The sequence below is a fragment of the Terrapene carolina genome, unplaced genomic scaffold (assembly GCF_002925995.2).
Source record: "Terrapene carolina triunguis isolate 2854851 unplaced genomic scaffold, T_m_triunguis-2.0 Scaffold231, whole genome shotgun sequence".
Lineage (NCBI taxonomy): Eukaryota > Metazoa > Chordata > Testudines > Emydidae > Terrapene > Terrapene triunguis.
The window spans coordinates 19,565,176-19,588,120 of NW_020664582.1; the positions used below are offsets into that span (position 1 = coordinate 19,565,176).

General features: G+C 57.1%; 1 protein-coding gene across 3 annotated transcripts in view; it reads left to right on the forward strand.

Moving 5' to 3' along the window:
* SMG6 (SMG6 nonsense mediated mRNA decay factor) overlaps positions 1–22,939 on the forward strand; it is a 150,369-nt gene extending 127,430 nt beyond the window's left edge. For 2 of the 3 annotated variants that reach the window (XM_024194364.3, XM_024194362.3), the window contains exons 14-19: positions 3,890–4,066; positions 7,989–8,138; positions 15,247–15,400; positions 19,116–19,327; positions 19,569–19,650; positions 21,889–22,939. In XM_024194364.3, coding sequence (XP_024050132.2) covers positions 3,890–4,066; positions 7,989–8,138; positions 15,247–15,400; positions 19,116–19,327; positions 19,569–19,650; positions 21,889–22,019 — 906 coding nt within the window. In that variant the 3' untranslated portion in view covers positions 22,020–22,939. The remainder of the gene's footprint in view (positions 1–3,889; positions 4,067–7,988; positions 8,139–15,246; positions 15,401–19,115; positions 19,328–19,568; positions 19,651–21,888) is intronic. The other variant, XM_024194363.3, reaches the window with a different exon arrangement.
* Positions 22,940–22,945: the final 6 nt, after the last annotated feature.

Genomic DNA, 22,945 nt, shown 5'->3' on the forward strand with positions numbered 1-22,945 from the left:
GCACCAGGGACTTAGTGAGTCTAGTTTGCAGTGACCAAGCAAGGGGCTTTCCCATTTCCCCAACATCTCCACAGCCTGGTAGCTCTCATAGGTAGGAAGTTCCCTTGATATTCAGCCTAGCTGTATCGTTCTTTGTTCCTTCCAGCTTTGCTCCTCCACAGAACAATTCATTAGGGATGGCCGGTGGGGGCAGTGGTGTTGCCTCCAGGACATATTCCAGGGTGTCCAGTCTAGATTTAGGGGTGTTCCAAGCAGTGAAGTGCCCACTTTTCCCTTGGGAGACAATACCCAGCCTCGATCATAAGAATGGCCATATTGGATCAGAGCAATGGTCCATCAAGCCCAGTATCCTGTCTTCCATGCCAGTGCCAGAGGGAGTGAACAGAACAGGCAATCATCTGAGTGATCCATCCCCTGTCGTCCACTCCCAGCTTCTTGCAGACAGAGGCTAGGGACACTCAGCATGGGGTTGCATTCCTGCCCATCCTGGCTAATAGCCACTGATGGACCTATCCTCCAGGAACTTATCTAATTATTTGTTGAAGGCTGTTATGGTTTTGGCCTTCACAACATCCTCTGGCAATGAGTTCCATAGGTTGACTGTGCATTGTGTGAATAAATACTTCCTTTTGTTTGTTTTAAACCTGCTGCCTATTGATTTCATTGGGTGACCCCTCGTTCTTATGTTATGTGGAGGAGGAAATAACACTTCCTGATTCACTTTCTCCAAACCAGTCAAGATTTTATAGACCTCTATCATATCCCCCCTTAGTCGTCCCTTTTCCAAGCTGAAAAGTCCAGTCTTTTTATTCTCTCCTCATATGGCAGCCGTTCCATACCCCAATCATATTTGTTGCCCTTATCTGAACCTTTTCCAATTCCAATACATCTTCTTTGAGATGGGGCGACCAGATCTGCCCACAGTATTCAAGATGTGGGCGAACCATGGATTTATATAGAGGCAATATGATATTTTCTGTCTTATCTATCCCTTTCTTAAGGATTCCCAACCTTCTGTTCGCTTTTTTGACTGCCGCTGCACATTGAGTGGAAGTTTTCAGAGAACTATCAACGACTCCAAAATTTCCTTCTTGAGTGGTAATCGCTAATTTAGACCCCATTATTTTATACGTACAGTTCGGATTATGTTTTCCAACGTGCATCACTTTGCATTTATCAACACTGAATTTCATCTGCCATTTTATTGCCCAGTCACCCGGTTTTGTGAGATCCTTTTGTAACTCTTCACAGTCAGCTTTGGACTTCACTAGCTTGAGTAATTTTGTATCGTCTGCAAATTTTGCCACCTCACTGTTTACCCCTTTTTCCAGATCATTTATGAATATGTTGAATAGGACTGGTCCCAGTACAGACCCCTGGGTGACACCACTATTTACTTCTCTCCATTCTGAAAACTGACCATTTATTCCTACCCTTTGTTTCCTATCTTTTAACCAGTTACCAATCCATGAGAGAACCTTCCCTCCTATCCCATGACAGTTTACTTTGCTTAAGAGCCTTTAGTGAGGGACCTTGTCAAAGGCTTTCTGAAAATCTAAGTACACTCTATCCACTGGATCGCCTTGTGCTCATGTTTGTTGACCCCCTCAAAGAATTCTAGTACATTGGTGAGGGATGATTTCCCTTTACACAAACCATGTTGACTCTTCCCCAACAAATCGTGTTCATGTGTGTGTCTGGTAATTCTGTTCTTTACAATAGTTTCAACATTCCTGAGTTTTCCTGATGTTCAGACAACATTTCCCTTCTCTTAGTTCGACACCATTCCCCCTTGTGCCACTCTCTTCTTCACTATCGGGTCCCCTTCTACCACAGATCATTCTTTAGCTAAACTGAAGGCAGTTAGGCTCAGATCCTCCAAGGTCTTTAGGTACCTAACTCCCACTGAAATCCGTGGGAGTTAGGTGCCTAAATATCTCTGAGGATCTGGGGCTTTATCCTTTCCATTTTCTCTTCTGGCAGCCCACCACCACCATCCGCAGAGGCCTCTGCCCAGGGGAGTCAGGCAGGTTTCTTATGCCTGCCGACTTGTGGCAATTAGCAATGTCTGTGTGATTGACTCGGAGGAGAGGGCGTCTGACTGATGGGCCCTTTAATTCTGGGCTGCTTCAGACATGGAGGAAAGCCCTGCTCTTGTTACATAAGGCTCCCTAGTTCATGCAGTAGCTGGGGCACAAGGTCAGGGGTCACAGCGGGGTCAGGTGGCTGACACACACTGTAACAACAAGGTGGTTAAAATTAGCCCACAGAGAGGAAACTGGCAGCATTGTGGAAGTGCAGAAGCTTCCTCTGCGCTGCAGCCTGGTGCGGGGGGGGGGCAGGCACGCTGCGTGCCGCCTGCCAGCCCATTACTCACTGTCGCCTGGCCCCTCATGCTGCCTCAGCCCTGCTGCTGTATTTCTGCTCTCCACACTGCACGTCTTTGGGGTACGCAGTGTATCCCAGAGCAACATGGGATCCTGATGCACTGCAGTGCTGCCCCATCTCTTCCCCATGCCCACACTGTGTGTTGAGCCTCCCAGTTGCTCTCCCATTGTGTGGGGTGCTGCCTCTGCTTCCTGATGTCTGATCCTTGTGCCCTCCCGATGGGTGCTGGGCACTCAGGTTCACTGTGGTCGCACTGGAGAGAAATCAGCTAGAACCCATAAATGAGCTGCCTGGTTCTGGGGTCCATGAGTGGGGAGCAGGCTGCGGCCTTCTGACTTGGGGAGCAGAATCTGGGCACTGCTTCCAGTGTAAACGGAGTAAAGTGGAGCCAGAACCAAAGTCCATGTGAGACTGGTACAAAAAGAAGTCCAGTGAGCATGAGAGAGCAGGGCACAAGGGTAACTCGTTGCTGTGAGCTTGGCCATCACAGGTTTGTAGTACTTGGGGCCCCGGTTTGCAGTGGACAGGACAAACCGTCGCCAAGGGTTCGGCTCTCCCAGGCTGGTGTCCCAGGGAAAGCAGCAGGCAGAAAGGGTACAGGCGCAGTGCTCTGCTCACTAGCAGGGGAAGGGATTCTGATCTGCCCATGGTCTGGGGCTTGGGGCCCAGGCAGAGGGTCTGGTGCAGGGCTGGGAGGCTTGTGGCACCAGCGGGGAGCGTTCCAGGCTCTGGTGCTCTGGAAACTCCATCTGAGAGTCTCATACATTTGATAATTACCCACGCTATTGAATTGCATCCTGGCTAGCTCAGCCCTGACAGGCTCCCTGGTTATTTTGTGAGATGAGCTCATGGGCTGAGGCAGCAATGGAGTCTGGGAGGTGCGTGGCTTTTGTAAAATGCCCCCACCTGCTGGCTCTCAGCACCTGTGTCCTTCCCCTGACAGCTGTCCGCCTGACCCCTGCTCTTAAAGCGTTTGAACCCTCCTGCTTCCATCGTGGAGGCTGTCGGGGGCGCCTGTTGATTTAGCTGAAATGAAACAGCCAGGACAGTCCTCCTCGTTCATCTCCCACTTGAGCAGGTTTCCAGCTCTTGGGTGGGAATTCTGCCTGGGGGTGGGAGGCCTTTCCTTCAGCTCTGACCCAGGAGTGGGCTCCAGGGGAGAGGCTGGGGAGGTGGCCCCTGTCTGCAGTGCACAAGCCATTCTGTGAGAGGTGTCGGTGCCTGTGCTCGCATTAGCCTGCCCCAGTTCTCCCTGCCCCTGGGCCACTAGCTCAAGGGCCAGACACTGGAGCCGGGCATCGAACCAAAGGGGGCTGAGGAACCGTCCTCTCCCAGGTGCTCACTTGGTCCTGCCATATGCATCGGCACTGCTCGCAGCAGCTGGGCCCCAGGCTCCGAGGTTTCCCTTTGGTCAGTGGCTGACCACCGCTGCTCTCTGCCTTCCCTGGGCACTGACTCTGTTTTTCTTTCTCTCCCTGACCCCCTCGTCCTCACCCTGTAGGTTATTGCAGCTGACTGCAAGAGGGTCACAGTTCTGAAGTATTTCCTGGAAGCCCTTTGTGGACAAGAAGAGCCTTTGCTGGCATTCAAGGGTGGAAAATATGTGTCAGTGGCACCCGTCCCAGACGCCATGGGAAAGGAAATGGGAAGCCAAGAGGGAAAACAACTGGAAGATCAGGTACCGTGCGGGAAGAGCGCGCCTCGGCGAAGGAAGGGTCACCCCTGTGGGGCCCAGCCCCTGCCGGCCCTGCAGCTCCCACTATTTATAGCCAGGGTGGCTGTGTGTGCATTCTGCACTGGGGCGGGGGGAGGGGAATGGTCTCTCTAGTCTACTTTGCTGGTGCCCCTTCCTGCCAGTCCCACCCATGTGCCTCTGTCTTGCTCACTGCTATGAGTTCCAGATGCTGCTGTTCCATACGTAAAGGGGGAAGAGCTCTCCTAGTGTGCAGCGCGGGAGCCCGGCGAGGGGGTGTCAGGGTTCAGGCTCAGGATCAAGTTTACAGCCGTGGAGCTCAGGGCGGCAGAGGCCTGAACTCCAGCCTCCAGCACACGCACAGGAAGAGCTGACATTCGCGCCCCCTCCCTCCCTCCCTGCCTCTCACATCCTGATGTGATTAAGGAATTCTCCTCTTGTTTTTCTGCCCTTGCTTGTTCCTGTAGCCCTCGCTTCACTCCAGGCACAGTGTGTGTGTCCAGCGGCCCTGCCAGCCATGCTGCAGGTTGACACTTTCCTTGTGTTTAATCTTGCAGTTTGAAATGCCAGGGAAACAGTGGAGGCATTTGGAGCTGGGGGCTGGGTGGCCCTGGCTCTGCCCATCCTCCTCCATCGGGGGCTAGAAAGACACAGCAGGTTAGAGTAGGGAAAGCCCTGTATTGGCCGTGGCTGTGGGTGGCCTGCCTTCGGAGAGTGCACTTAGCTAGTTCAGCTGTCCCCAGAGGAGGGCTGGGTGGAGCCCAGGCACCCAGCAAGAGAGTGCAGAGAGTGCCCTAGCTCCCTTCAGCCCGCCTGCGATCTCTGCATGGCAGCCCTGGGGGGGGGGGAGCTGAGACCCTGACCTGCAGGGACACAGATCAGGACTCCGGCTGTTGGGAAGGACGGTCAGAGAGCCCCTGTGATACACAGAGACGTGACTCCTTCTGCTCTGAGATAGAGACAGACCAGAGAGCGAGAATGACCCATCTGGAGTTTTGTGGCACAGTTCAGTGTCCGCCACTCGGGCACCCTCATTCCTCTCAGCAGAGATTTCCTGGCGGCAGCGCTAACCTTCTTCCATAACTGGGCTAAGGGGCAGAGAATGGCGCCCCATGCCCTGTCATTCCCTGCCCCTCCGGGCTAACCAGGGAGGCCCTAGGCTTGCTTAGCTGTGGGAACCTCTCTGTGAAATCCTTACGTAACCCACGAGCTTCTGCATTTGGGTCCGAGCTGAGCCTCAAGCAGGCCAACGTGACCATCCCCTGACCCTGGGTGAGCTTATTCCAAACCTGGAAACAACACTGCAGGCTGCACATCTGTACTGTGCCCCGCACTGGGGCGGTCGTCTCTCTACCTCTCGCTGTGGTCTGTGCTGTCCTGAGAGAAGGAAGTGAGTCTGAGGGCTCAGTCTTCCTCCTTCCCATGGCTACAGGGTCACTAGGAGGGAAGAGCTGCTCAATGTGTGGCCCTGCCTGGTCTCAGTAAAATTACTGAGTGTGAAACCAGGAAGCATGAGGTGCCCAGTGCATATGTGAGTAGCCCCTGTGCTCCCTGAAAGCCTCTCCGAGTTCTTCGAGCTGCGCTGAGGTTGGGGCACCCAGAGATTTAGTACACTTTCTCCCAGGCTGTTAGCCTTCGCCTCTCTTGCCGGGTCCAGGGCTTGGTTGAGACTTGAAAGCCTCACCGCCTGGCCTGGGAACTGGTGCTCTGTGTGTGGCCGTGGGAATGTCTGAGCAGGCCCAGTCCTGGAAAGACCATCTGAGCAAACCAAACTGACCCCCAAACACGTGCCATGTGACATAAAGAGCAGGGGCTAACTTCCAGCACAGGGGCTTCCACAGGAACCGGAACCCAAAGACTCATAGACTTTAAGGCCAGAAGGGACCACCATGATCATCTGGTCTGTCCTCCTGTACATCGCAGGCCACAGAGCCTCATCCACCCTCTCCTGTAACAGACCCCTGATCTCTGGCTGAGTTACTGATGTCCTCCAATCGCCGTTTGAAGATTCAAGTTACAAAGAATCCACCATTTACACTAGTTTAAACCTGCAAGTGCCCCGTGCCCCATGCAGCAGAGGAAGGTGAGGGGAGTGTCAGGGTTTATAGCCATGCAGCTCAGTGTGGCAACGGAACTGCCATTTCCTCCTCAGCTCCTCACACAGTAGTCCTGAGGCCCTTCCAAGGGGATTTCTTGAAACAAGACAAGAAGCCCCCAATATGAGCCCTTCCCACCCAATTTCCTCAGGCAACTGCACATCCTTACTGGCCTGGACCAGCATACACAGCCTGCTGCAGTCACCAAGGGTATCAACCACCATCCAGGAGCGAGTCAGAAATGTAAATGAGTCAACTTATTAACTAGGAATGTGCTCGTGCAAAACCCAGAGGATGCTGTACACTCTGCCCTGAAACCACGATGAGGCAGAGGCCGAGTCCAATACAGAGTGTTTCTAGAAGGGTCCCACGGGATCTCTTCTTGACCCAAAGCTATTCAGTCTTTGTCAGCGGTGTGGAAGAAAATATAAAATCCCTGGGGGTGAAGTTTGGAGCTGAGGCCCAGACTGGTGCTGTGGTGGATAATGGTGGGATAGGGCAGTTCTCGAGAGCAATGCGGATCACTGGGGAAGCTGGGCGCCCTTGGCCAACCTGCATTTTAATGCAGCCAAAGGCTCCAGCTAGGAGCCAGGAATGCAGCTCTAACTTACAGGGGGGAGGGGGGACTGTGTCCTGGAAAGTGGGGGCTCTGCTAGGGCCGTGGGGTCATGGTGGAAACCGGCTGAAGCGATGGGCTGGCTAAGAGGGTGAATGCAGTCCTTGGCTGTGGAGCAGGAGGAGGGAGGTGTTCCCACTGCACCCGGCCTGTGGGAGACTGTTACGGGGGTGGTGCTCAGTGCTGGTGTCCACACTTCAGAAAGGACGTGGGCCAGCTGGAAGGGCTCAGAAATGAGCTGCAGTGATTCGAGGTCTGGAAAACCTGCCTTCCGGTGAAGGGAGAGACGCTCAGCCAGTGCTAGCCAAGAGAAGAGGAAGAGGTGACTTGATCACGGTCTGTGAATACCCACCTGGAGGAAGATCTGTGAGCGGAGAGGGCTCCTCAGTCCAGCAGACAAAGGCTGAACAAGACCCAGGGGCTGGGAGCTGAAACCAAAGTCAGACTGGAAATGAGGTGCCAGTGTTTCAGAGTGAGGGTAACAGCTCAACGAGGGATGGGTGGATTCTCCACACTTGGAGTGTTTAAATCCAGATTGGACTTCCCTTCCCAAAGATCTGCTGTGGTGCAGGCAGAAAGGATGGGCGTGATGCATGGAGCGCTGGGGACAGGTCTCTGGCCTGAGTTACACAGGAGGGCAGACCAGACAATCTAATGGTCCCTCTGGCCTTGGAATCCAGGAATCTAAGTTTCCTTCTCTAGTTGCAGAAGGCTCAGTTTGTGTTTCCAGCCTTTATTGAGTTTTCACTTCTGTTACGGTAGTACTGAGAGGGCTCAGCTGCAGTTGGGGCCCATTGGTAGACACATGATAGGACGCAGTCTCTGCCCCAGAGAGATTACAGTCTAAATAGACAAGGCAGAGGAAGGGTGGGCGAAAGACAGCTGCATTCTCCCCATTCGCAGAGGTTAAATAACTTGTCCAGGGTCACACCAGGAGTCTGGCAGAGCCTGGAATTGAATGCAGACCGGTGCTTTAACCACCACACTTACTCTAAGCCTCAGCTCTGGATTTCCTGGCCTTTCTGGTGTCACTCAGCCCCGTTGTGTTAACTAACGGTAGATGGGGAGGAGGGTCATTTCCCTTGGGAGTGTCAGAGCGGCTGGGGGCTTTGTGTGCTGGAGAGGGGCATTCAGTGTTGCTGACTCTCACCTATAATGAATTCTCCTGTTCTGGTTTGTCTGGATTTCCTGTAAGAAGGAGGATGACTTGAGGATTGAGGCGTTTGAAGATGATTCTGAGGCTGAAGTCAGTGGAGAAGAGTTTGACATCAGGGAACTCAGAGCCAGGAAGCAAGCCCTGGCCAGGAAAGTAGCCGAGCAGCAGCGTCGTCGGGACAAGATTCAGGTAGGGCAGCCTTGGCGAGTGAACCAGCGCGCCTGGGACAATGGGGTTGTCGCTGGGAGGGCAGGATTCAGCTGTTCTCCCTGCTGTGTCAGGGAGCTATTGGGGAGTCTCGCAGAAGCCTGAGCTTTCCTTCCGGGTCACATGGGAGAGAGTGGAAAAGCCTCCATTGGCTTCAGAAGAAAGGGGCCAGGCCAAGGTGAATGCAAACCTGTCAGAAACTCGGGAGCAGCCAGGGCAAGCTAGGCCAGGTGGCACTGTGCGGGGTCATCCTCCGGTCAGGGATCTGCACAGCCAGGCCTCGTGATGTGCCTCTGCATGTCCACCCTGGGGGGGGGGGTCTCCGCAGTCAATTAAAGAGCCCCCATAGGGAGATGCTGCCCCATGGCTGTAACCAAAGCATCACTATGGCAACACAAGCAGCCAGCTAAAGGTTCTCTTACTCTAGCCCCGTTGAGTTCCTAGAGCTTTCCCCAGTGGTATCTTGTGAACTAAACTGGCTGGATTTGGAGCTGGGCCCTGGTTGTGAGCACACTGGCCCTTTAAGAGCAAGCCCACATGCATGGCTATTGGCCACTTTGCTTTCTCTGGCCCCTCTTTCTCCTCCACCCTCGCAGCCCAGATGAGGATTTCTCAGCAGAGGAAAATTCTCCCTGGTTCCCCCTCCCCCTCACCTCCGCCCTCTCTAATGCCCAGGGCCCTTCACTTCCATAATTCTTCATTTTCCAGCCTTGAACGTAAGCCAGACACATCTGTCTGGCCAGATGCGTGAACTCTGCAGTCTGTGCCGAGGTGGTTGTAAAACAGGGCCGCTGAAGGCCCTACTGGGAGAGCGCGCACATGTGTACCCTCCAGCTATTGGCTGGGGGCCCAGAACCACTGCACTGCACTTCCAAACCCACCCCAACCTTTCTGGATGTTTCCCCTTTTTTACAAATCCCTCTTGAGGTGCAGGTCGGAATTGTGCGAGGAGGGAGGGGCTGCCCTGCATTAACCAGCCCATTGCTGCTGGCAGGGATCTGCTACAAGGAAAGCAGCAGCAAGTGAGATGGAGTTTGGAGAGAGGGGCTGTAAATTACAGCGGCCTGAAGCCTTCCAGCCTCCCAGGGTTGTTAAGTGGGAGGTGTCAGTAAATTCCCCACTTCCCAGCGCCGTGTTCAGACACAGCAAACAGGAACTGCACGTGTTCAGGGATGGCAGTGCTTGCAGAGCCCGACCGGGCCGCTAGCCCGTCTCTGCATCTGTGTACGGCTTCCCTGGCTGCCCCAGGGTCTCCACTTCCCATTGCACAGGGAGAGCTGGGGGCTGCCGGAGGGTGTCATGGGGTTTCTTTCCAGTGCACTCCTCCCTTCTTCCAGAGCTGCATGGGGCCGGGGCCTGGAGCCGGCTGGAGGTCAGCACGAGGGCGTGTGCTGCGTCGGGGCTGTGCAGCTGGGAGCCTGATTTTCAGGAGTGGAGGAGAGCTCATTGGGGTTTGAGTACAGTAATTCAGCCCAGCGTTGGCCAGGAAGAGAATGGAGCAGGACATGTGGAGGGCCCCAGCCTTCGTGCTGCAGTGGGTGCTGACCGACAGCCTGAGGCAGGGAATTGGACTCGCTAGGGAGCAGGAGGGGACTGAGTTTCACCAGCGTTTCATCTACCTAGCGTTGGCTGTCTGGAGCAGTGGGGTTCTGAGCCTTCTCTTGGGAGACTCTGCAGCCAGGCACGGCTTGCTCCTGAGACTCAGCTGACACTGTCCTTGATTTCATCCCATTTCTCCAGGCCCCTTCTAAAGCTTGCCTCCCCCTCCGTGAGAAGTGTGGAGCTGTCTCCCAACCTGACCCTGGGCCAAGCAGCTTTCAGTCTGCCTTGCTGAGGTAGATACGGCCCCCTTCACTGTCTGGGCACCTCACAGGAGCACTGCCAGCTTTTCTGCCGCCCTAGGCAGCGGAAGGTCCCACCCCGAAATGCCGCTGCGGTCGCCGCCCCCCAAATCGCAGCGACCGCCTAGGTCGCCTAATGGGTTGCGCCAGCCCTGGCACCTCGCAGTCTTTAATGTGTCTGAACTCACAGAGGCAGGGCAGGCACGACCTTTATCCCCACGCGACAGAGGGGAACTGAGGCCCAGAGGGACTTAGGGAGTGTCTACACTGCAGTGAAAGACCAGCGGCATGGCCACAGCTAGCCCAGGTCAGCTGACTCGGATTGCAGTGTAGACATTTGGGCTCAGGCTGGAGCCTGGGTTCTGAAACCCACGGGAAGGGCGGGGTCTCAGAGCCCAGGTTCCAGCCCAAGCCCAAACAGCTACTCTGCAGTTAACTGACCTGGGCTCTGAGACTCGGGGCCACGGGGGGGTTATTGCAATGTTAGACGGATCCTGAGGGACTCGCCCAGGGTCACAGGGAATCTGTGGTGGGCAGGGAGTTGAGCCCACCTTGCAGGTTAGTGCCCTGGGCACTGAGCTATCCTCTCTCTCTCCCTTTCCCCATCTCTCAGTCCCTCCAGCCCGCTGGTTGGTTTCCGTGCTCTTCACTGAGCTTCCTGCAGCTTGTCAGGCTCTGTGGTGCCCAGGAGGGAGTGCAGCATTCCAGGAGCAGACTCAGCAGCCCTGTGGAGAGGGGTTCTCCCCTCCCTGCTCTGTGCATGCAGCCCCAAATCCCACCCGTCTCCTTTGCCTCTGCTCTTGCAAGCCCTGTCCACCTCGCCCCTCAGGCTGGGTCTGCCAGCCCCAGGTTCTGTCCCCCCCAGAGGGACTGACTGAGGTGGGATTCGCTCTCCCCACCCAGCTGGATTAGCTGCATTCTTCCCAGCTGAATCTTCTGGCACTTCCTGCCCATTTCTGCTATCAGTGTCCTCTCTGACGTGCTCCCCATCTCCCATCATGGCTGCCGACAGGTTGCATGACTCCCCACCCTAGGTCGCCCCAAGCCCCATAGGACCCTTAGGCATGTGCGCCAAGTTGGATACTGGCCGTTGCTTCAGATCCCTTAGTCAGCTTTGTCGCACACGACAGGGCCGGTATCCGAGCCCACCGAATGCAGTGGAGTGCAGTAGTTTGTGTGACACCCAGAGCCCATGTCCCCTGCACTCCCTTTAGGTCATTGTTCTTTAGGTAACGGTGCCTGGCGCTCCTGGCCCCATTAGCCTCTGCGTGCTCGAAGGGCCTGGCTCCTGTTCCATTGCCCGGGAGGGAGAGGAGCGTGGCCTGAAGCACTCTCCTTCCCTTTGAAGGCCTGTGCCCCTGATGCAGTAGGGGTTGGAGCAGGAGCCAGAGGGCATAGACTTTCAGCTCTGTCTACCTGTACATTTCATAGCCTGTTCTCTCTGCCTGGGCTGGCGTCCCCTTGGCCCGCCTTCCCTGCGGGGGCAGAGTCCTGGTGCCCCCTTCACCCATTTCCTGCCATTCATCCCAGCTGGTATGTCTGCCCACTCCTCCCCTTTGCTCCCAGCCAGCAGAAGTGTTGCTGTGTTTAAACTTAGAGCCGCACGGCTGAGTTCAGCTTTTTGAGCTCTTATATTCTTCTCATACACTGGCATAGATGCACCAAAGGTCTTTTGCACCCCTCGGACCTGGGGCCCCCCAGTTCTCTTGTCGGGGAAGTGGGACTCCCACAGGGCAGGAGGTTTATTTCTTGTCACACTCTAACTCCAGCTCTGGGGAAGGTGGAAGCAGCTGGGCCTGGGGCCGGGGAGCAGCGTTCAGCTGTCCTAGAAGAGCATGAGTAGAGCAGCGTCCAGTGTAGGGAGGTGGCTGGGGTGGGGAGGGGTAGATCTAGACCTCAGCCCTCGGCCAGGAGCTCCTTTGGGCACTTGTGGCCCTCTCAGACCGATCCCACCGGCCAGAGATTCGCTGCTCCTCTCCCAGTGTGCTGGGCCCAGGCTTCCCTCTGCACATCCTAGGACCCAGCACAGACGTCTCCATTTCCCCTTCCCCGTGTCCCCCAGCAGTAGTTGGTTAGACTGCAGTGGGCATGGGGGTGAGAGGCAGGGACACTCCCGGCTGGGAAGAGCCCTGGTGCCCCATCTGGGGTGTGACGGGGTGGTAATTCTAACTCTGTGTATGGCAGCAGGGCCCCTCCCAGGCAGCCATGTTCTTCCTTAGGAAGCGCTGGCTGCTGCCCGGGTTCCCAGCCTCCCCCGCCCCTTGGCCGAGCCCTTGGTCCATGCTGTCCTTTGTGCCACTGCTGTGCACTGGGAGCGGTCAGGTTTCCTGAACCGCCAAAAACATCCCACCTGAACCATAACAGGCTCTTCCTCTGGATGCTGCTATTGTTTTGCTCGACATTACAGAAGCAGCTTAACTGGGCAGCCAATTATGACATGTCTTCCCAAAATAGCCTCACTCCTGTCCCCTTCGAGCACACACAGCGGCCGCCCCCTTAAGATGCAGCCGCTCCTTTGTGGCGGCTGCGTGAGTAACTTTCTAAATATAGCCACATCCCATTCACGCTTTCCATTGAGGAACAATGCGGCGGGTGCACACGCGCTGACACGCACCTGCCGGGGAGCGGGTGCCTGCTGGCTGCGGAAGGCGTACACCCACCCCCGGCGGCTCCACCACGGCGGCGGCCCCAGCTCCCTACCAGGCACAGGGCACGTTTACTCCTGAGGAAGACGCTGCCGACAAACCTTGGAACTAGGAAACCCTGGAGCAGAGTCTAGTAACAGGCATTGTTCTCGGTCCCTTGGAAGATCCGCCTGTATCCCCACGGAGCAGACAAAGCCCGAGTGGACAAGAGCAGGAATGGTGTCGGCGCCCCGGCCGGGGCAGGGGGGCTGGTGTGGTGGAGGGACTGTCGTACTGCTAACAGCCCCATGGGGAGCGGTGTGCCAGGGACTCCTCCCACAGCGGGCACACTATTCATCGCTTCCCAGGGCTGTCCTGGGGCCTCTCTGCCCAGACATGGTGCTCAGTGGCTTGTCCTCGCTCCGTGAGCAGGATCCATCGGAGCCCCTCAGTCTGCACTGTGACGGGTACTGCCCAGCATGGGGCCCTCCAGGCACTACACAGGCTGCACCATGGCTCTGCTCGTGGCTGGCTCCCTTTCCAGACAGGAGGCACTAGCACAGTCCCCAGGGGGTCCAGCTGGTGCTGATATGGAGGGAATTTGGGGCTCCAATGTGTTCAGAAGTGCCTGATTTCTGTGCTGTCACCAGCTGGGGCAGCTGAAAGATCCACCCTCCTTACCAGCCCCTCACACTCCCTGGGCCCGTGGGCTGAGTGCCGTGAGGAGTTGGCTGCAGACCAGCCTAGAGTATCCCATTGGGGCAGAGTGCAGGGCAGAAGCCGTGGCTCCAGGCCATGGGCTGGCGGAGGATGTGGAGGACTGCCTGGTCCTTCCCAACAGCTCCTCTGCCATGTAAATGAGCCACTGCACCCTCTGCCAGAGAGGCATGGAGCGCTCGCTTCCTCTTGCCCTAAGAGCTCAGGGTTGGAGCCAGGCTGGCCTCACCCACTGGGAACCAGGGCCCCAAAGTCCATCTCACGCAGCACCAGCTGTTACTCCAATGCTAATAATACTCTGTGGTCCTTCATGATTCCCGGGGCTTCACACACAGCCTGGCCTCCCAGCTCGTGGGGAAGGGCCATCGTCCCCATTCTAGTGATGGGGAAACTGAGGCCCGGAGAGATGAAGTGGTTTCCCAGAGTTACACATCACAGGAATAGAAGCCCGGGATCCTAACTCCCAGCCCAGTTTCTCTTCCTCTTGACCATGGTGCAGGCTCCCATGTCCTCAGTACCAGCGGAAGAGTTAACGTGGCTCCTGCCTCTCAGTTCTGCACACAGGCTCTCTTCCGTCTTTGGCACAAGGCCAGTGAGAGGCTGTATGAATCACAGGCCACTCCCCCTCCCCCCCCATGTCCCCTTGGCCAGAGGCTTCTGCAGCCTTTTACTCACACAAACAAAAATAAATCTCGCTGCCGGCCTCTGAACTCTGCAAAGGCGAATTTCCCTCTGGCTCCCTGAGCGTCCTGGAGCTGCGAGGGGACTTGGCACACTCCCCACAACCTCGCTCTTTCACTCCCTGCGCATCCTGTGTCCTCCTCTCACCGGGCGGCCCGGGGAGCGGAATGGGACGTGACGACCAGCACAGGCCCTGCTCGCAGCTGCCAAGAGTCTGATGGGTACAGTCTGTGAGAGCTGGGATGGGAAATGCCACATGCAAGGGGGCGCGCAGACTGGGTCACCTGCACACTGGGCGTGTACACGGAGTCCCACGCAGGGACTCGGGCCTGGCATCACCCATGTGCATACGCACACAGGGTCTCATATGGGGAGTGATCCGTGTGTTCAGACAGCCTCCCACAGTAACCCTGAAATCCGCTATCCAGTGGGGCCTGACCTGTCCCCTGCACTTAACCCGTCTGCTCCCAGGTGAGGGGGAGCGGGGGCTGCCCTTGCCAAAGGGGGCATGTTCTACACAGCATGCAGAATGTCATGGTGCCAGCCACTGCCTGGGAGCTTCTCTCCCTGCAGTCCCCTGGCACTAGTCTGAATTCTGAATGTGGCTGTCTCACTGCTCTTCTCCCACACCGACATCCAGAGCAGCTAGCAGCAGCTGCCATACCGCATAGCACATCCAAGCCCTCTCTAGGCCCCTCGTCCACCTGTGCTCCCTGCAAGGACCCTGCCCACTGGAGCACCAGCTACATCTTAGTGGGCTCTGAATTAACTGGGAACCACCCAACCTCTCGGTGCAGGTGCAGATGTATGGTTTAAAAGTGCTTATACCAGTGGAGCTATTCCTGTCCAGGAACAGGAATAAACCACACCAGCAGAAGGCACCTTTATACCAGCCTGTCTGTGTCCAGACACGGGATTGTCCCAGTGGAGCTGTGTTGGTAAGAAATCTCACCCCTCCCAGGCATAGTTACACTGGTACAAAAACTGCATGAGTGTCAGCAGTGCAAGCTCTGAGAAGTGCTCTGCGTACAGCCCCGGGGAGGTGCGTGCCCTTGAGGTGCTGGGGGGTGGGACACAGCTCCCTGCTGTAGTCCCATTAGCTCTCTCTGGCCCAGGAGTGTGGAGGCTCTGACCAGGGTGTTCAGAATTGGAGCCTGAGGGATGCGCCAGGTCGGGGACTTGCTATGGCGAGGCCCCCTGCTCACTCTTCGCTCTGGGCTCTTACAGGCTGTGCTGAAGGATCAGAGCCAGATGCGGCAGATGGAGCTGGAGATCAGACCTGTCTTCCTGGTGCCAGACACCAACGGCTTCATCGACCACCTGAACAGCCTGAAGAAGCTGCTGGAGTGGCGGAAGTTCATCTTGGTGGTGCCCCTGATTGGTGAGTAAGGCCAGGCCGAGGTGCATGCTCCCTCCCCCCCTTGCTGCTACCTGCAGTGGGTGCTGCCCCTCCAGCTGGGCAGGTCCTAGTCTCCCATGTGGAGCCCTCGGCAGGCTGACCCCCTGCATCCCGCATGGCCCCATAGTTACTTGTGTGGTCTGTTGCTGTCTTGCGGTGCCTTGGCTAGTGGTGGGCAGCGTGATGGATAACTGTGTTCATGAGCCAGCAGATGATCCCACGTGAGTTCTTGCCATTGGTGCTGGGCAGGACGGGGTGGGCCAGGGTTCACCCATGGGAGCCACGTGCCCAGGCAGGTGGGCACTCTCCCCACACATGCCCTTTGGCAGGTCTCTTGCAGACACTCTTCTGGTCCCTGTCACTGTTGGCTCCCTTCCCACAGGGCACAGGTCTGTGGGAGGCGGGAGGGTGTTAAACGGGATTTTGAGGGAATTTGGAAAGGAACAGGGTGGGGGAATTGTTAAACAATCCAAGCAGACAGCTTAGCCTGGCTGAGCTGGGGCTTAGGCAGCCGGAATAAATGGCCAGCCTGTGTCCCAGCGAAGCCCAGCCTTTCTTTTTCTCCTTATAAAGCTTGCAGTAAAACCCAAGCTGGTTCCCGTTATTGGGAAACACTTGCCTGGCAGATACCGGCTCTGCTGCTGGGTGGTCTCCCAGGGCGGCGGAAGGTTTGGTTAGCTGCCTTCGCTCTGATGATCCGATCACACCCTGGGGTCGAGGTATCGTCCCTCTGGCCTGTCTCGCTCTAGAGCTGCAGAACTGGAGCACCCGTGGAGGTAGCCCGAGCCCCGGGCAGCACTAGCCTGCAGCGCAGAGAATTCCTGGAGGGACGCAGAATCAGGACCAGAGCTAAGCGTCTCCAGGCCAGTGCCCCAGAGAGCTGCCTGTCCCTGCCTCAGTTCCCAGCCTTGGGGCCTGACCGCCTCTTGCCTGGGTCTGTCCCAGTCTGAGTGAGCAGGACTACGTGTAGCATGTGGGCAGTGGGACAAGCATACCTGTGTGAAACACTTTGGCATAGTGCACTTGGGAATGGAGGATTGCAGGCCTGGGCCCCTGCTGCCACGAGTGCCGGGAGGGGCATTCCTCTCTCGGCCTTGTGTTTGCAAGACAGGTGTCCCTGCAGGGTGCGGGGCAGTAGTGAGATCCAGGGACCCACGGGCACCCGAAGGAATTCCATAGCTCGAACTCTGTCACCAGGAAGATGCTGTGCCCTCCTGCTCACTCGGCTCTTCATGGAGGGCCATCGTCAGCACCAGGCAGTAGAGCAGGAATTCCTGTCCTGGGGGAGGATTCCTGGTTACGGCAGAGGGGGATCCATCACCTGGCTGAGTGAGCTGGCTGGCTGCCCAGCTCAGCATGGGAACCCTAGGGTGCGCAGCAGCTCGGCATTCCAGCTCCAGGGCTTTGGAAGCAAAGGGAAGGAAGCTGTCAGCCCCAGCAGAGCTTACAGAGCCCTGGGGCGTTCTGCGACCCCCGCTAACTGCACCTGAGAATGTTGGCATCCTCCCTTCGGCTCTCGTGTGGTTTGATTGAAGCTGGGTAACCCCAAGCCCCAACCAGAGGGCTAGAAACCCAGCGTCCCCACCCTGCCAGAGGAGTTCCTGCCCTACAACCACAGCCCTGTCAGTCCCTGGGGATCTAGGATGCTGTGGGCACTGCTTGGCTCCAGCTGCCTGCAGCCACGAGAGAAGCAGCGTAGCCTGAGCTTATGGAGTCTAAGCCTGGCTCTGACACCTCTTTCCCATTTGTGCCCCAGTTTCCCCCATGTTAGTGGGGCTGATGGGGCCTCACCCCCACGAGGCTGCCACATCTCCTTGCTGGCTGTTAGTAAAGCATGCCGAAGCAGCAACGTCTGTGGCTGTGCTGGACATAGGTTGATTTCTCCCGCGCACACAAAGGCCTGTGCCCTGGTCAGTGTGAACCCTTGGCCGAGGGAGCTGAGCTGGCCCCCAGGTGCGGGAGCGGGAGGCACAGCATTCCCCTAACAGCAGAGGTGCTCGGATTGCGGGATGCAGCAAGGGGTTAAGTGTGCAGCTTTCCATTCACTTTGTTTCTCTTGCTCTTTAACCTGCTCCATGCTCCTCAAGCCTGACCCTGCCATAGAGAAGCCAGGCCTGGTGCAGAAGCACAAACAAGCCTTCCCTTTGAAGCCTGTTTGGTTTGGAAGCAGGAAAGCGGATTTCGGGATGGAATACCAGCTTTTCCTGTTTGATGTTCCGTTTTTGCACCACTTCCCTCACCCCCCCCCGAATCCCAGCCGTGCAGTGTGTGGAAATGGCAGCAGTGGGTCTCTGGAGTCAGGAATGAGTGAGGAGTGAAGCAGCTCCATGTAGCTTTCATCTGAATACCCAGACAATGAGTGCCAGCCTCCCCCTAGAACAGAGCGATCCCACAGGCTCCCTGTGCAGTGATTCACAGCACTGGGGAGAGGCCTCAGACCCCGAACGCTCTCCCCAAGCCCCCGAGGAATGCATATTTCCCACTTGATCTCAGGGCTTTGGCTTGGAGCTTGGAAAGAATCTTCAGAAATTAAGCCATGTCTGAAAGCCAGACTGCGCACGGAGGCTCGCTCGCTCCCTCCCGTGCACAGAGCACGATCACCCACTTGCCCGTGCCCACAGTCCCACTGTCTCTCACACACGGGCTGTTTCTGGGGTGTCTCTTATTGGGAGAGGCTGTGGGCCAGGGGCTCCCAGCGCTTCCCGTCCGACAGCCCCTGTGGGCATTGCTGCGGTCTCTCGTGCTGGCAAGGGCACCCCCCACTCTGCCCTCAGGTGCTGGCGAGGTTGAGGTTTTCCTGTCCCTTGGCACCAGTACAGAAGGCTCTAGGACTTAATCCTCAGCCAAGCAAAATGAGCAGCAGGCCTGGGAGTCACCTGATGCGGGGTGAGGCTCCGCGTGTCAGGAGGGCAGCATGCTGCCTCTGCCTCCCTGTGTCCCACAGGCTGGGCAGGAGGGGTCTCGCTTCTCCCTCTTGCAGCCAGCCCTGCAGGGGGTTGGGGCTGTGTGCGTCATCCTGCCTAGGGGACCAGAGCCAACTGGCAATCCCACCTCCCCCCGTGAGCCGGGGACAGTGGCTGCTGTGGGGGGCGTTGCAGGGGAAATGGCAGGGCGCGCACTGCCCACCTGTGCAGCACTTAGCCAGGTGCATTCCTCAGCAGCATCAGTGATTAGCTGCTGTAGCCGGGAGGTGGAGATGGGGCTGGATGGCCCAGCATCGTCCTCCAGCCTGCACTGCCCCGGGTCTGGCCTCCCCACAGGCTCTCTCCCCTCCCGTCCCTCAGCCTGAGCTCTGAGTAAAGCATCCAGCTCAGCGTGAGTGAGTGACAGTAGTGCCTGGAGACCCCCGGGATCCAGCCTTATTGTGCTGGGTACACTCAGAGACCGCCCCGCCCTGAAAATAGCTTCCCCCGAGCAGTCCAAATAGGCAAGACAGAGCCGGGGGGGGGGGGGAGAAAAGCAGCAGCATTCTCCCCATTTTGCAGGTGGGCAACTGAGGCCCAGGGATGAGGTGACTTACCCAGGGTCACCTGCAGAGTCTGTGTCAGAGCCAGGAATTGAACCTGCGTCTCCTGAGTTTCAGCCCAGTGCCCTATCCATAAGGCCCTTGGGCAGGTCTGTGTCAGGCTTTGGCTGCAGTTCCCAAGAGCATCCGTCTGCATCCTAACTCCACTTCCTCTTCCCTTTGGTTTCCAAGTGATCAATGAGCTGGATGGCCTGGCCAAGGGCCCGGAGCTGGAGTATCGGCCTGGGGGCCATGCCCGCCTGCTGCAGGAGAAGGCCAGGAGAGCCATTGAGTTCCTGGAGGAGCGCTTTGAGAATCGCGACAACTACATGAGGGCTCTGACTAGCCGAGGCAACGAACTTGAATCCATCTCCTTCCGCAGCGAAGACACCACCGGCCAGCAGGTGAAGGGAGGTGCAGCCCAAAGAGGACACTGCTCGGGGGAAGCTCGCAGCACGGGCAGCCCCATTTCTGCAGTGGTGATGAGGTGCTGGGCAGAGGGCATCCCAGGGCTGGAGGGCAGCTCTCCCTCACCCCCACCCAGGAACCCTCTGCACATCTCCAGCCAGCCCTGGGGGTCAGTGCTGCAAGGCGGAGTTCAGCAGTTCTCTTTCCTGACATGGGTCATGTCATCCTTCCTTCCAGGGCAACAACGACGACCTGATTCTGTCCTGCTGTCTCCATTACTGCAATGACAAGGCCAAGGACTTCATGCCCACCAACAAAGGTACAAGCACAGGGTCAGGGCCACTCACAAAGACGTGAGGGCCCACACACTGTGCCCAGGCACCTGAGAAAAAGACCTGGGCCCCACACGCCAGCCATGGACTGTGCCGGGCACCCAAGGAAGCAGAGACTCAGGGAGTTTATCACTCTGGTCCTTTTGGCTTCCCCTCCCCTCACACGGTGCCGTGTGCACACGTCCCTCGGCACATGCCAGAACCTGGAGCCGCTGTGGCGCAGGAGCAGCCTGTGCTCAGCCCTCCTGGGAGTAGCATTCTGCTCATTGGTTAATCTATTACCAGCAGCCTCGCGCAAGATCAGGATCAGGGTGCCGTGTGCTGGTGCTGATCAAACACGGCCTCTGCTTTGGGCAGCTGGCAGTCTAAGGGCTGCTCCACACAACGTTAGGTTGGCTTAACTACACCGCTCAGGGCTAGGAAAAAGTCACTCCCTGTGCAATATAATTATGCTGCCCTAAACCCCAGTGTAGACCCCACTGGGTTGACAGAAGAATTCTACCGCCTATTGGCGAGGTGGATTGACTGCAGTGCTGGAAGAACCCCTTCCAGCTCCGTGGTTAGTGCCTCCACGCCAGCGCTACCATGGCCTGTTCCCTCGGAAGTGGCACATGGCGCGTATCCCGGGCTGTCTGCGCACGGCAATGCCCTTCCCTCCGTTTGCCCACTTGGCGTCTGGCGCCAGGTACTAAAATCAGACCATCCCAGAGCTGTTTGCAGGGGCTGCTGGGACGGGAATTACATCAGCAGCTGCCCCAGAAACACACATTTGTCAGCGCAAATTCTTAGCAGCTTAACTTGTCAGATTCACAGCGAAACCGTCACCAAATGTTTATGCGTAAATGATGCTGAATTTTAAAATCATGTGGATTATGGTGGATGGGGCCTGACAAGCTGACAGCCTCTGGTTTGTAACAAGGAGCCACGTCACCAGGCTGAGAACAGAGGATGTTTATTGTTACACATTTCTCAGTGTCCGCACAAAACCTCCTGATCCTGCTGCCAACAGATCCCTGCCTCCTCCCCCCCCAACGCATCAGATCCCGGACCCCCCCCCATGAGCTTCCCCCCCCCCCCCCAACGCATCAGGCCCAGGACGCCCTCCTATGAGTCTGCCCCTCCCAGCCCAGCAGGTGCCAGGGGCCCACCCCTTACAACACAGCAGGTCCCTAGACACCCTCCCTTGGGCCTGCCCCTCCATGCAGCAGATCCTGGGCCCATGGTGGGCTTCCATGGACTCTTGTTTTTTTCCATTCAAGCCCTGCTTTGGAGGCACAGTCACAGGATCCAGCTGCTTACAGACGCCCTGTTCACTTCCCCTGCTCCACTGTCCTGTAAGCCGAGTTCCCCCAGCCCCAGGGCAGCTCACCCGTCTAATGGGCGAGACCATTTCAGTTATTTCTCAGGGCTCAGCCCTAATGTTCGTGGCCCTTCAAAGGCAAAATGACTCTCAATAAGGTTTGGTTTTAAAGACCTTACAATGAGCATCAGTGTCCTGCTGGAACGTACGTCAGAGGCCGTATTCCTGCCCCTTAAATGTGCTGCCTGCTCTGTGCTTTCTGCTTTACACACAACCCCAGCCTGGGGCATAGCAGGGCCCTCTCCAGGGTTCGTGTGGGACGGACGTACATGCTGGGGATACATACAGGGGCCAGATCTAATCTGTGATAGGGACACTGCATGCCTGCTGTGCCATGCCCTAGGGCTGTCTCTGACTGGCTTCAAGGGTCAGTATACAGAAGTCATCTGCTCATGAGCCGGACAGCTGAGCCACACCCCACAGGTGCCAGGAGGGCTCATGCCCTGTCCAGGGCACCTGCAAGGCCTGGGGACACCTTGCTGTTTGCCTTCAGTACATAATGCTTCATAGCCCAGGTAGAATATCCTCACCAAATACCAAAGAGCACCGCTGGGACTGTGCCCTGGGCAGAGCATGTGTCTGCAGCTGGCGGGGTTTGAGGACGGGGAGGTTGGGCCAGGCATAGGGACAGCATGAAGGAAGGAACCAAGTTGAGTGGGAGAAGCAGCCCAAGCGGGAAGAAGCAAAGAGCAGGCCGGGGCAGCTGTGGGAGAAGCTGAGGGCAGCATTTGGTGGAGCAGAGCTGGGTGGCTGCATGGCTGTCGTGTGCTGACAGCAGAGTTCAGGTGGCTGGCAGGGGCTGGTTAGCTCCCCCTCAGGACAGGAGCTACCCCTAAGCACACGTCCTCTCTGGTTATTGTTTCAGATGATCCAATCCGTCTGCTCAGAGAGGTGGTGCTGCTCACGGACGATCGGAACCTGCGTGTCAAGGCGCTGACCCGGAACGTGCCCGTGCGAGACATTCCCACCTTCCTGAAGTGGGCCCAGGAGGGCTGAGCGGGTGTGACTGAGGAGGAGATGTCCCCGCGTGAGTGACGCAGCGTGTTGCTGGTGGGAGAATGGCTTTCAAGGCAGCCCTGCACCACCACCACTGCCTCCCGACCCACCATTGAACAATAAACACCACGTCTTCAAACCCAGCCCCGAATGGCCATGCTGCAAAGGGAAGGTCCCTGCTGTGGATGGGTCGTGCGGAGCCCAGGACTCTGGGGGTTGCCAGGGCCTTTGGGAAGAGTGGGGGGCAGAGCAGGGGGGCACTGGTCCCTGGGGGAAGCTTTGGGCTAGCCCCATTGCCCTTGTCAGCATCCTTGACTGGAGAGAGCTCCCATTGGAGGCCAGCGTTCTCCTCGGAGCTGTGCTCTGAGCCGGCCAAAGGAATGGGAGCCTCCTGTCTGTTAACTGGCTACGAAAAGCAGGAGGGACCTGGCGTTGTGGCAGTTCCTACTGGCGGTTTCCAGAGGCGCTTGTGTTCCTGCTGGAGCCCTGGCTGCACCCCTGAGACACTGTGAACGTGGAGGTCAGGGTCTGTCCTGCTGTCTCTGGCCATTTCGCTCACACCTTGGCTGTTCCTCTCCGCCTGTCTCGATTCCTTCGTCTGTCCACTTGGCTGGCAGCTCCTTGGAGCCCTAGTTGTGTCCCGCGGGAGTAGGGCTGCAGCAGCCCTGTCACTTCCCAACACTGGAGTCTGGGGGGAAAGTAACGGATATTTGGCTCCTTTTCCCCTTTTGAAGATGCTCTGGTCCCCTCTCCAGCACGGGGGCAGCAGGTCCTGCTCTGAGAACGTCACCTCAAGCTTTAGGGTTGTCTATTGCTCAGGATCCATTGCTGCTAAGGAAAAGCATTAAATACCCAGGCTGCATTGTACCTTGATTGCTCCATACATCCTCTGCCCCATATACCTCCTGAGCCCCCTACTCTGCCCC